Source organism: Dreissena polymorpha, chromosome 16 (genome assembly GCF_020536995.1).
Source record: "Dreissena polymorpha isolate Duluth1 chromosome 16, UMN_Dpol_1.0, whole genome shotgun sequence".
Classification (NCBI taxonomy): domain Eukaryota; kingdom Metazoa; phylum Mollusca; class Bivalvia; order Myida; family Dreissenidae; genus Dreissena; species Dreissena polymorpha.
The window spans coordinates 11217628-11230915 of NC_068370.1; the positions used below are offsets into that span (position 1 = coordinate 11217628).

Here is a 13288-nt window from a genome sequence, read left to right on the forward strand (position 1 = left end):
GTTAGGATTTCAATTCCCACTTGTTTATATTTAAATCAAAGTGGCAAATAACTTAACAAATAACTGTAGACACTTGTATCCTAGACCTGTTATCCTTATACACAGTTTTCCAGGTAATTCATAAAGTTTTGTAAAGTAAACTCACACTTACCGCTCGACTAAAACAAACCTATAAACATCACAGGAATTTTAACCTTAATTACATCTGTTAGGTACAATATATATTTAAACAATAATGAAACATGCCACATACATATTAATACATATATTAAAGAGAAATAACACAATTTACATATTGGTCCCATTGAAAATGACAATTTGAATAATTTTTCATGTTAACTCCTCCAGAACAAGTATCACACAGGGATTTTTGCCGGCTACAACTTTTAACTACAAGTTCCTGTGAATCTAATGTAGATGGGACTTGTCGTAACTTCAAAATTGTAAATCATACTCTTTTTTTGTTGCGGGGGGGGGGGGGGGGGGGGGCACTACTTATGATTGATATATATATTTTGAACATTATCTAATGACATAAAGCAATTTGCAGGTCCCATATCTAAACTTTGAATATAATTTGGGTCTGTGATGTATTATAAAACAAGCGATGTGTTTGTGAAACACTTTGTCCCCATATATTTGACCTTTGACCTTGAAGGATGACCTTGCCCTTTCACCACTCAAAATGTGCACTTCCATGAGATACACATGCATGCCAAATATCAAGTTGCTATCTTCAATATTGCAAAAGTTATAGCAAATGTTAAAGTTTGACGCAAACACACAAACAAACCAACGGACAGGGCAAAAACAATACGTCCCCCACTATAGTGGTGGAAGACATAAAAACACTTCACTTTGGTGATTGGGAGTATTTACTAGAATAAATATTAAAGTAATTGTTTGTGCATATATGGAAAAAAATAAAAAAAATCACCAATCATCATGAACATCCAAGTTTGATAAGTAATGAAAGGTTATATGAGGGGTATCATGTGAACATGCCTGCACACTCCTGCAGTCTGGTCAGTAGTTATGCTGACAATCAATAATAAGTTATGAAGCCAAATAAAACAAGAGCACCGCAGAACGGGTGCCACGCTTGGCTGCGGGTGCAGTTTTGAATAAATTAAAGCTTTTCAGATTTTTTTTAGAGGTCACAGTGACCTTGACCTTTGCCCTAGTGACCCAAAAATAGGTGTGGCATGTAGAACTAATCAAGGTGCAGCTACATATAAAGTTTTAAAATTGTAGGTTGAAGCACTTTGATTTGAGAGCCAATGTTCAACAAAATGTTAAGGTTTTAGCATGACGCGGACGACGAGCTGGCTAAGACAATACCTCGGGTTTTCTCCGAAAACAGCCGAGCTTAAAATGTGGAGGTTCAACTTCCTAATGTATTATAATCACAGGGAAACAAAAACAAACAAGCGATTGCCAAGCAATATTGTCCCCTACCGGTGAAACTCCCCATTGTCAGTAAAAATTTTATATATTTTTTTTTATATATATTTGTTGCCATAGCAACCATAATTCTTGACGTAGGAACAAAATGAAATGATGTGCATAATCTCTATCCAGGTTACAAGTTTCATGAAAAAATATGAATAACTTAAAGTTATCGCAGGATCCAGAAAAGTGTGTCTGACTGACAGAAAGACAGAGCGCACACCATAATTCCCCTCCGGTTTCAGCGGCAGGAGACAAATATGCAATTGTAAGATGACAATGTGTGATAATCACCTGAATGAAACAGTTTTATGCATTTATTCATCTGAAACTAGAGCTTTGTCACAGACGTGACAAATACCTCCACATGCCGCATTGACACATAATATTTTGCATGTCGCCTTCACAAAAAACAGCGGACACCATGCTCAATTTTTAAAACGCACTTAGTGACCCCTTGACCTAGTTTTTGACCCAGAAAGGCCCATGTTCTAACTTGGCCTTTAGATCATCTCCATAAAACTTCTGACCAAGTTTGGTGAAGATCGGATGTAAACTACTTGAATTAGAGAGCGGACACCATGCTGAATGTTAAAAAACGCACTTGGTGACCCCGTGACCTAGTTTTAGGCCCGGAATGGCCCATGTTCAAATGTGTCATAGAGATCATTTAGATAAAACTTGTGACCAAGTTTGGTGAGGATTGGATGAAAACTACTTGAATTAGAGAGCGGACAACATGGTGAGGTTTAAAACGCACTAAGATACCCCGTGACCCAGTTTTTGACCCGGCATGACCCATATTCAAACTTGACCTAGTCATCATCTAGATACAACTTCTGACCAAGTTTGGTGAAGATTGGATGAAAGCTACTGAATTAGAGAGCGGACAACATTGTGATGTTTAAAAAGCACTAAGTGACCCCGTAACCAAGTTTTTGACCCGGCAAGGCCCATGTTTGAACTTGGCCTTAAGATCATCTAGATACAACTTCTGAACAAGTTTGTTGAAGATTGGATGAAAACTACTTGAATTAGAGAGCGGACAACATGCTGAATGTTTAAAACGCACTAAGTGACCCCGTGACCTAGTTTTTGACCCGGCAAGGCCCATGTTCGAACTTGGCCTAGACATCATGTAGATACAAATTCTGACCAAGTTTGGTGAAGATCGGATGAAAACTACTTGAATTAGAGAGCGGACACTTAATACCGACCGACAGACAGACCGACCAACAGGTTCACTTCTATATACCCCCCTAAACTTCGTTTGTGGGGGTATAATAAAGCTTAATTGAAAACTAAGCAAAATAATTTGATAACATTAATTATAAATCAATACTCTTCGAACCTTCTATAATTGACATGGATAGAGGTAAGAATTTCCTCACTTTGGCCATGATTAATTCAATCAGACCCATTTAAAATTGACTTCTACGCTACTAACAGTCAGTAATATTGATTCAGTCCTGCTTATCTGTTCACTATCATTTTATCAATTGGGGAGTTTATTAGCACGTAAAAAACAGAGATGTTTTGACTATCACCTCATAACAATGGACAAGTTAATTGGCAAGTGATATTCAAGGCCTGCACACCAAAGTGACCGCCCCCCGCCCCCCCCCCCCCCCCCCCCCCCCCCTGGGAATGATCTTAGACATGCATTACATACACTTGTACACATGACTGACCGACAAACATTCCAAAGTTGTTGTTTTTTTAATCAGCTATCTTAGAATTCACATGGCAACGAAATTGTGAGTCTGCGGAAAAATCCCCCGCAACATTTTATGCTTACAAATAAAAATGGTTTTGCAGTAATTGCTTTTCAACACAAACACTGTAACTACTTAAACGAAAAGTTTGTTCAATACAAAAAAGATCATACAGTTTTTTCTGTGTGACCTCTACGTCTTGCTGATCCTGTGTCATTTTCTTCTTCAATGTTTACTGGCAGTTTTGAAGATGGGCAGGAAAGAGTTTCAGATTGAAGTGTGTCGACAGAAGTAATGGAAGAGGTAGAGTAATTTGTATCAGAATCAGTATTGGCATGTTTATTATTCATCACACAGAAATTTTCGTTGAACACATGGTCACTTTCCGAAAATGGCACCATTTCTGGGACAGCCTTTGGCTCTGTTTTTTGTGGTGATTCTCCACTCTTGCACGTGACAAGTTCAGACTCAACGGACGTCTGGACATCGCCGTTTACGCTGTTGGAATTGGAATTATCCCTTTCCATTTTCAAAATAGAAACTTGTTCAGTTCTCAATCTATCACTTACTTCTGGAGAAACTGACTTCCCATGCGATTGTTTATCTGTGTTGGATTTGCTCCGAGGAATCTTGCTGACTACTGCTTGCGATTGGTTCTCATCCTTTTCCATTTCAACACACCAGGACTGGGACATGGCAGTGCCATTACGACCATTCGAGCGCGTTGGCGAACTTGACAGAGAACCACTACCTGGTGACCACGACTTCGTGAGTGGGTTTTACACACTTTGCTTTGCAAGAGGACTAGTGGCCCTGTGCTTCATTTCGTCTATTAAATAATTTCCAGAACGTCTCTTCATTTTTTTCTCATCCCGATCGTCAGCACTCAAGGACAAAGTCCTTCTGGTGGCAGGACTTTTGGAGGGACTGCTTTCCGAACTAGACGGTGTTCTCAACTTTCTGCCAAGGCCGGGTGAAGTTAGATCACCGTTGGGGGACATTCCCATTTTCTGGTACAACTCCAGGGTTCCCAGGTCAGGGTCGGTGAATGACTCGGACAGTTTCCACATCAGCTCCTCGTAATCCATGGACAGGCGCTTGTTTGCTCGCGATTCCTTGTCGTACTTCTTCATCAAACTCGGGCATCGCTCATGAAGGACTCTGAAATTTGTGGAAAATGTTCTTGTCCAAAAATGTGTATGCACAACCAATATATGTTGACAAATAATGTTATTAATAAAATGTGTCAACAGAAAACTTGGAAGTGAAAGTCCTATCCTAAAGCTATCCAACAAATGTTGATATTTTCAATCAGACTCAAAATAAGTTACATAAACATTTTCATCATAATGTGTTGAAAGTTGTAGTCTCAAATATAAGTTACAAGTATCTAATGCTTTTGAAAAACAGGTTTAATGCATGTGCGTACAGCAACCTTTTCCGCCTAAACTGGATATTTGCAAAGAAGACTTCCTTTAATAAAAAAAAAAATCATTAAAAGCAGAATTGTCATCCCTCAATAACTTATGCAGACTGCACAGACTAATCTGGGATATATATTTTATAATGTGACCTTGGTTGTAGGAAAAATTTACTAATATAATGCATGTGCGTAAAGTGTCATCTCAGATAAGACTGTGCAGTCTGCACAGGCTAAACAGCGACATTTTTCACCTAACTGGATTTTTTGTACAAAATACTTCCTTCAATAAAAGCGAAAAGTGTCATTACTGATTAGCCTGTGGAGGCTGCGCAGGCTTATCAGGGACGACACTACACACAAAAAATTAATCCCAGTACAAGGCTCATATATAAACAATACAATAAAGGTTTCCTACTTCTCATGGTCTGTCTTCATGCTAATAATGGCCTCCAAGTTCTGTGAACTTGTGAACTGTGCAACTGAGGTATCATTGGAAAACGACTTTCAAATATCAGAACTCTTGTGAATCATTTATCATGAAGTAAAATGTAAAAAGTGTTCTGGTAAATATGAAATCTATGTAAAACTGTTTAAATATCTGATCGTGAGGGAAGATACAAAAGTAGTGTAATGGCTGACATCAGAAAATTCATATACCATGATATCTTTGAATAGGTGGGACAGGGGGGAAGGGTTGGGAAGTATGGGGTAATAGGCATGTGCAAGGCAGGTAGGGCCATTGCTTACCTCTTTACCACTTTGATGGGTTTAGAAAACCAAATTAAATTTAAGACCTTCTTCAAGTTTTAAAGCCTTTTTATCGAACCCTGTGATACAGATTAGCTGCAAACAGCATAAAACCTGAACAGACTGCGAGTTGCATACAGCCATTAAAACTTGCTTCTGAGCAGGCAAAGGTTAACCCTTTCAGTGCTGGAACCAAATTTTGAAGGCCTTTGCAAACAGTTTGGATCCAGATGAGACGCCACAGAACGTGGCGTCTTATCAGGATCCAAACTGTTTGCTATTCTGATAGTATTCTTTGAAAAAAAATTGAAGAAAATGCTAATTTTAGAAATTCAGCAGACGACATTTTAGCAGATGACAAATTTCCCAGCATGCAAAGGGTTAACTATGTCTGCAACTGACAGATGAGCCTTACTTTCTTCTGCAGCTCAATATCGTGGGTGCGTAGCTTGTTGATTTCCTTGTTCTTCATTTCCAGGACAGTCTTTAGACTCTCTAACTCCTGCGGCAGACTGCGGTAGGGGGCCAGTGCGCACTGAACATGAGACACAAACCATATGTACCCTGTGATATAACTCCTGCGGCAGACTGCGGTAGGGGGCCAGTGCGCACTGAACATGAGACACAAACCATATGTACCCTGTGATATAACTCCTGCGGCAGACTGCGGTAGGGGGCCAGTGCGCACTGAACATGAGACACAAACCATATGTACCCTGTGATATAAATTTACCGAACAGTGACTTGGATTTCTTACAAATTTTACTAAAATATCTGTGTTGTATTCACTCACCAAAGCATGGTGTTGAAATATGTGTGTGTCTGAAACTTCAGTTTGCCGGTTATGACAGACAGAAACTGCAATTTGACAGTTTAATAAACAAATGGCAACATTTTTATGATTCTATTTAGCAAAAAAATATTCTTTATAAATTCACTTAAAAAATCACCAAAATGACAGGAATTAAAACATCCTACTATATATTTGGCTCAAGACCATTTCAATATTTGGTTAATTACAAACACAAACACATTTTTTTTGGCCCTTCTGTGTAAGATGGGTTTTGACATAGATTTCTATAAATTATTACCTACATACAGTGGTAAATTAGACTGTCACTGGAATTGCACATATTTTCAAGTTTAAGGCTATGCAAACTTAAACAAAAAACCGTTGGAGACGGGTGATGCTCCCCAAAGGTTTTTTTGTCACAATATTGCACTATATATTCAGATAAAAGGAAACGTCTTGAGGGGCATAACTTTGGACAAAATAATGCGAAGGATGGTTTAGAAACTTAAAATTTCAAACGGCCATAACTCTCTAAATAAATCATCTAACCAGAACCCACTTATAACATGCGCATCTCCTCAAGGTAGTTAAGCTTCCCATAAAGCTTCATTGTATTCCAGTCAGTAGATGGGGAGAAATAGCCCGGACAAGAATTGCACTATATGTACACTTTATAGAAAATTTTAAAGGGCCATAACTCTGTGAAAAATCATCTAACCAGAACCCACTTATAACATGCGCATCTCCTCAAGGTAGTTAAGCTTCCCATAAAGTTTCATTGAATTTCCGTAATAAGTTGCTGAGAAATAGCTCGGACATGAATTGCACTATATGTACAATGGAAAATTTCAAAGGGCCATAACTCTAAGAAATATCATCCGACCCGAACAGGCTGATAATATGCACATCTCCTCTTGGTAGTGAAGCTTCCCATAAAGTTTCATTGAATTCCTGTAATAAGTTGCTGAGAAATAGCTCGGACAAGAATTGCACTATATGTACAATGGAAAATTTCAAAGGGCCATAACTCTGTGAAAAATCATCCGACCAGAACCAGCTGATAATATGCACATTTCCTCTTGGTAGTGAAGCTTCCCATAAAGTTCCATTGAATTCCGGTCACTAGTGGCTGATAAATAGCCCGGACAAGAATTGCACTATATGTACAGTTAATGGAAAATTTCAAAGGGCCATAACTCTGTGAAAAATCATCCGACCAGAACCAGCTGATAATATGCACATCTCCTCTTGGTAGTGAAGCATCCCATAAAATTTCATTGAATTCCAGTCATTAGTTGCTGAGAAATAGCCCGGACAAAAATTGTGCACGGACGGACAGACGAAGCGGTGAAGATATGCTCCCCCCAATTTTTTTTTGGGGGGGGGGGGGAGCATAAAAAACTAGAACTGAACATATTTATGAACATTTTTTTTTACATTTGGTTTGTGATCAGAATGCTTCATTCGTAAACAGAAATAAATAAATTGTGTATCTAGCCTACAAAACACAACACTCTTTAAATGCTGAATATCTTGGCTTGGGTTTCTACGTAGCCGTATTATATAAACATGTCTGCCTTACACAATTATTAGGTTTCAACAATTAAAGGCAAAATGATAGACAAAAAAAGACGTATGCCTATGGGGCACTGATGTCCTACAGTCTACTTTTGTCTCAAAACTCTGGTTTAGTAAAAACACCTGTCAATGACCAACTTATACTTATGAAATCTAAGTGTGACCTTGAAATTTGAGATAATGTGATGATTGGTATATGTGATACTCAATCTCCTCATGGTAGTCATTTGTGGTAAGTTATCTACAAATTGAATAATGAATGACAAAGTAACAGCACTGACATGCTGTTTTAGAGTCAAATTCGACCTTTGACCTCTAAGTGTGACCTTGACCTCAGCTGCAGGATACAGGTGTAAAACAAAATGCCATCTCCTCATGGTTGTTCTACAAGCTTTTTCTTGTATTTTATATAGTGACCTAATTTTTGACTCCACAGGTCCCAGTTTTGAACTCAGGCGATGTAAAAGTTGACAGCTTATGACCCATGCCGAAAATAAAGAAAGGTACAAAAGCTAACTAGAAGTACAAAGGTGATTTTAAACAAACGCGAGAAATCTGTAAACCAGCCACTTTACTACTATAAAGATCTACTACCTGTACTTTGAAGTCAGAGTCCCTCTGGAGGGCCTCTTCGCAGTGTTTGGCGCGATCACGCAGGCGGTCACACTCGCTGCGCAAGGTCTCCACCTTCTCTGAGAGGGTCATCTTGATGCCATCAAACCGGCCCGTGATGTCCTCCAGGTTGTCCTGGTGCTGCTTGTGGAGCTCTGAAGTGCAAGGGAGGCAACTTATAAATTGAAGAGTAGTCTTTTTTTCTATTCAATTACTTAATCTGTTGCTGTTTGAATGTGTGGAGCTCTGAAGTACAAGGGGGACAATGCATACAAAAATACCTGTACCATTGTATCAAAGAGAGTTGTCTTTCTTATGCAAATTTGCAATTTTAAGAAGGGTTTGCTATCTGCTTACTACCGGTAAATTCTGTTGCCGTCGGATATAGTGGAGCTCTGAAGTACAAGGGGGACAACTCATGAAAATACCGGTCTCATTTAAGCTGACAGAGTTGTCTTTCTTATACAAACATGAAATTTGACGGAAAAAAAAATCAATATCATATTTCAATGCCTGCTGTTTTAATATGTGGACGTCTCAAAGTACAAAAGCGATAAATCATAAAAATACATTCCTCTTTGTGAAAGATGGCATTGTCTTTCATGAAAAAGCTGAAACAAGTATTATAACTTATATAACTGAATTTAATTTAACATATACATACAACTATTAGTAATGGTTTCCCTCCAATAAATACACTTATATGTTGCTATTTGTTAAGAACAAGGGGAAACTAAAGGTAATCATATCGTTCACTGCAAGTGGGGCTCTTAAGTACACAGGGGACTCCTGAAAATACACTTTACAATCTGTCAGAGTGGTCAAACTCAGGTGACTGCTAAGGGCAGGTGACCACTTGTTTGATGGTTGTTTTGCTGCAAGTAACAAACTCATTCAGAGAAACAAACACCTAAAGCATAAACTTTGATAAAAAGTGTTACAAAAATATATGTACACTTTTCAAGTGCACTTGCATGTACATGTAGTTAAAATGCAATATGAAAAAAATCACATTTAGCTTTGCAAAAATTGTTACTTTTATACATACCATACAGGTGCATTAAAATTTGCAAGTCAAGCTCCATTTGATCTCTTTTGTGCCTGATAATAACAACACGGCTCCCTATAGTGTTGCTATTGACACAATATCAGCGATTATGATCTTTTGAATTTGTCACGCTCTCATGAAATGGCTTTATAATGCTCGATTGGTCATTGTCGGCTCGGGTACTACTTACATGTACCCCGGGTACTCTTAAGTTTACTTACATGTACCCCGGGTACGGTAAATATACGTAATTGTACCTGGTCGATATTAGACTGTACCCGAGTTGTATTCCAGCCCAAAATCCGATGTCGTAAAACGCGCTACCGATTATCTTAAACAAATTTCACTTAAAAAAAACTGCATCAACACGCTTTTTTAGTGTGAGTTTCGATAGGCCATTTTACAGAAAATTGACATAAATGTGAATATAATTGAATTAAGAAAACAGCCGACAACGACCGATTTAGCTTTACATTTCCCGGGTACATTTTAGTATATTTACCGTACCCGGGGTACATGTAAGTATACTTAAGAGTACCCAGGGTACATGTTAGTAAAACCCGAGCCGACAATGACCAATCGAGCCTTTATAATGACTGCGGTTACTGATTGCCACCAAATGATATTGTTATTGTTACAGGACATTTTTTTTAAAGCCCACTGCATTTGTGTTTGATGTAATAACGTTACTAATATTATTTATATTATACCTTGCAGATGTTGCATTCAATGTAAATTACAATTCATTCATTTGTTGTTTGTACATTAATGTTGTTGGGTAGACTGACCGTTCATGCCATATGACCCCCAAGTCCAGTAACACTGTATTAGTAGGGTTTTCTTTTCACTTAATATATATATTGCTGTTTGTTAAGTTCTCAACACAAGAAGGATAACTCTTTATTTTAATAACAGGGGTTTTTTTTAGAGAAAGGGGAAGACGCTGGACGCTGGGTGAAAGGGGAAAAAAAGAGTGCGAAAGAGAGATATTAGGGGAAAAAATAAAAACTGTTCATTTCAATGTCTATAACTCATCAAAAGAGACTTGTCTCTGTCCTTTTTGTTCTTAAACACATTTAACAGGTATTAAAGTCAAAGTCCTTAATAAAGTTGCAGGTGTACATCTAATAATGGGAAATGTTGTCAACTATATTTTTGTACTGGGGCCGGGGAACGATGTCAATTTTGTGATTTCAATTTCATGATGAATGGGTTGACGATCTTGATTTGCTACAGTATTGGGAGGGAAAGGAGCGGCAGCTGCCGATTGTCTACTTTCACTTTCACAATGTTCGATGTTGATTACCTCGGAATCCTGCTGGGTTATAACGGTTTTCGATGATTCTTTCTTAAAAAATGCCTCGATGCGTTCAGTATCTTCCGAGTTCGGATGTTTTATTTTGTTTGTGTAAGAACGCTAATTGTGAGTCATTTTTTTCTGTTTTCACGTTTATACCTCGGCTTGCACATAGCCCGGATGAAAATTCAACTGGTTTCCGGTAATTAATTGACGAAACACCCTTCTCGCGCAAGACCGGTATCCAGTAAAATAGTCACATGATTATTACGATTTGTTGCCCAGTTTACATGACGTTATTTAAGAGCTATATTTAGAATAACTGGGATTCCCAGATGTTGTGTGTTCGTCTGGAGAGAGAGAGCGCGAATTTGTTGTACATGGTGCAAATTGGATAATTGTCGAATGCCCCAAGGAAAAATAAACAATTCTTTGAGAGAAAATATTATATTTTGGTGAAAAATGATATTTTTGGTGGGGAAATTGTATTTTAAGGGGAAAAATTCTGGTAGGGGAAGACACCGAATATCGGCGTCACTTTCTTAGTAAAAAAAACCCCTGAATAAATACACTGTTCACTGTAAAAGATAGTTGCCTTTCCTAAAATAATAGTAAGCAAGGTTTTCTCTTCAATAAATATCTGTTTCTTCTTATGAAGTTCTGTGGAACAGACAGACAATTTATAAAATACTATTCTGGTTTTGAGATTGATTTCAAATTAAACTAGCTTCAATATTGCAGAAGTGACATTACATGAGCAATTTTGACCCATATATTTGACCTTGAAGGATGACCTTGACCTTTCACCACTAAAAATGTGCAGCTCCATGAGATACACATGCATGCCAAATATCAAGTTGCTATCTTCAGTATTGCAAAAGTACTCATAAAATGAGCGATTTTGGCCACATATATTTGACATCTGACCTTGAAGTATGACCTTGACCTTGACCTTTTTCCACTCAAATTGTGCAGCTCCATGAGATACACATGCATGCCAAATATCAAGTTGCTATCTTGAATATTGAAATACTGCAAAAGTGTACATTAAATGAGCGATTTTGACCCATATATTTGACCTTTGACCTTGAAGGATGACCTTGACCTTTCACCACTCAAAATGTGCAGCTCCATTAGATACATATGCATGCCAAATATCAAGTTCCTATCTTCAATATTGCAAAAGTTATTGCAAATGTTAAAGTTGGCGCAAACCAACCAACCAACAGACCAACAGACAGGGCGAAAACAATATGTCCCCCACTACTATAGTGGGGGACATAAAATCGCAGTCTAATAGGTTGCCAAAAAACCGCTTTTAAGCAAACAGCTTTCAAGCCACCGCAGACTGATTTGGATCCAAACTGGCCACAATCGCCTTAATATGTCTTTTACTGTGACACAGTTCATTTAACTTTAAAAATAGAAAGAAGATAGCTTAAGAAACTTCAGCGTACAGTTTATATAGTATTGACATACCTGTACAAAGTCGCGCCAGTCAAAAATCATAAAAAGCGACATTTAAAGTTATGGAAGCCCGAACTAGAAAGAAGAAAGAATACAAACCAGTAAAGGGTTTGTAATCAATGTTGAATTTCAGGGCAGCTTGGTGATCTGCAAATCCCATATGATATGTTGATATCGGGTATCATAGTCATTCAATAAGTCACAAAATGCTCGAATAAAATTTATAAAGCAAAATGTGATTTAAATTGATAACTAAAAATACCAGTATGCCAGTTTTGCCGTGTCAAGCTGTCAAGATCCAGAAAGTCCTTCATTCACATCGAACATACTCTTCGAATTCCATCCATTGTAGTCATTAGCGATATTTAGTGAATACATAACTGATATATCCAAAATAACAGTTTCTAAATAGCCAAACAACCCGATTTATGACATTCTCTCGGAATCACGTGGGCGGGTTACTTCCAGCCCGTAGTTCTAAATTGTTTTACGAACGAAAATTGTTTCAGTTTCTTATAACGTTTTTTCACGTAAAACGGTCTTAGAAAAATTCACTAAAAATGGTGTACGCAATATCTTTTGAGAAAAATGTTAGAAAAACGTTTTTAAGTGAAAAATTGTAAGAATAACAAAATGCCATGTTAAATGTCTATTCCGTCTGCCCAAAATCTGGTAAGGCATCAAAAAAGCCAACCGATTTGCGCAGTGTTTTCGAAATACGGTATTACTAAAGTATATTTGCGTAAACGCAAATATACTAAAAACTCTGTGAACTATCGATAAGAAGCGGCACTGTGCGTCTCTCCGATCTTCGTTGATTTGTTTGCGCATTAGGATACCATTCGGTGACGGTTTGTCCATAGTTCACTTTAACTTAACAATTTATAAGGCAATCAGAATACAATCTTAAATGATCACCGTGTGGTGTAACTGTGACACGCAAAAACATGTGTCTCTAACTGCCCAAATTAGGTACCGGTGTCGTTCCCCACATTGATAAACACAAGAGAAGAATGAATACTGGTAATGATAGATGTCATTACGTTCTTGATCTAATTCACGCAGGGGAGAGCAGAATTGATTGAAAGAATGTTAATGAAGCCATTTATGTAGGCAAGATAATGACGATTTTATTGTATAGTTATACACGCGGACGATT

General features: G+C 37.8%; 1 protein-coding gene across 2 annotated transcripts; it reads right to left on the bottom strand.

The window, feature by feature from the left end:
* Positions 1 to 479: 479 nt before the first annotated feature.
* On the bottom strand, positions 480 to 12325 carry LOC127862971 (microtubule-associated tumor suppressor candidate 2 homolog). 2 transcript variants are annotated; one of them, XM_052402250.1, is made up of 4 exons: positions 12229 to 12325; positions 8300 to 8472; positions 5750 to 5869; positions 480 to 4325 (listed from the first exon to the last, which is right to left on the bottom strand). In XM_052402250.1, exons 1-4 carry the CDS (start codon positions 12287 to 12289, stop codon positions 4314 to 4316), a joined length of 366 nt encoding a protein of 121 aa, XP_052258210.1. In that variant the 5' UTR covers positions 12290 to 12325; the 3' UTR covers positions 480 to 4313. The 2 variants fall into 2 exon arrangements, with proteins under 2 accessions (XP_052258210.1, XP_052258209.1); XM_052402249.1 differs by lacking the exons at positions 5750 to 5869; positions 8300 to 8472; positions 12229 to 12325 and adding an exon at positions 5003 to 5039.
* Between the last annotated feature and the right edge of the window lie 963 nt (positions 12326 to 13288).

Excerpts from the sequence above, each read along its gene's own strand:
- LOC127862971 (XM_052402249.1), bottom strand. The coding sequence starts at position 5,022 with ATGAAGACAGACCATGAGAA. Across the intron at positions 4,326-5,002 it reads ATGAAGACAGACCATGAGAA|AGTCCTTCATGAGCGATGCC; the intron begins GTAGGAAACCTT and ends CACAAATTTCAG.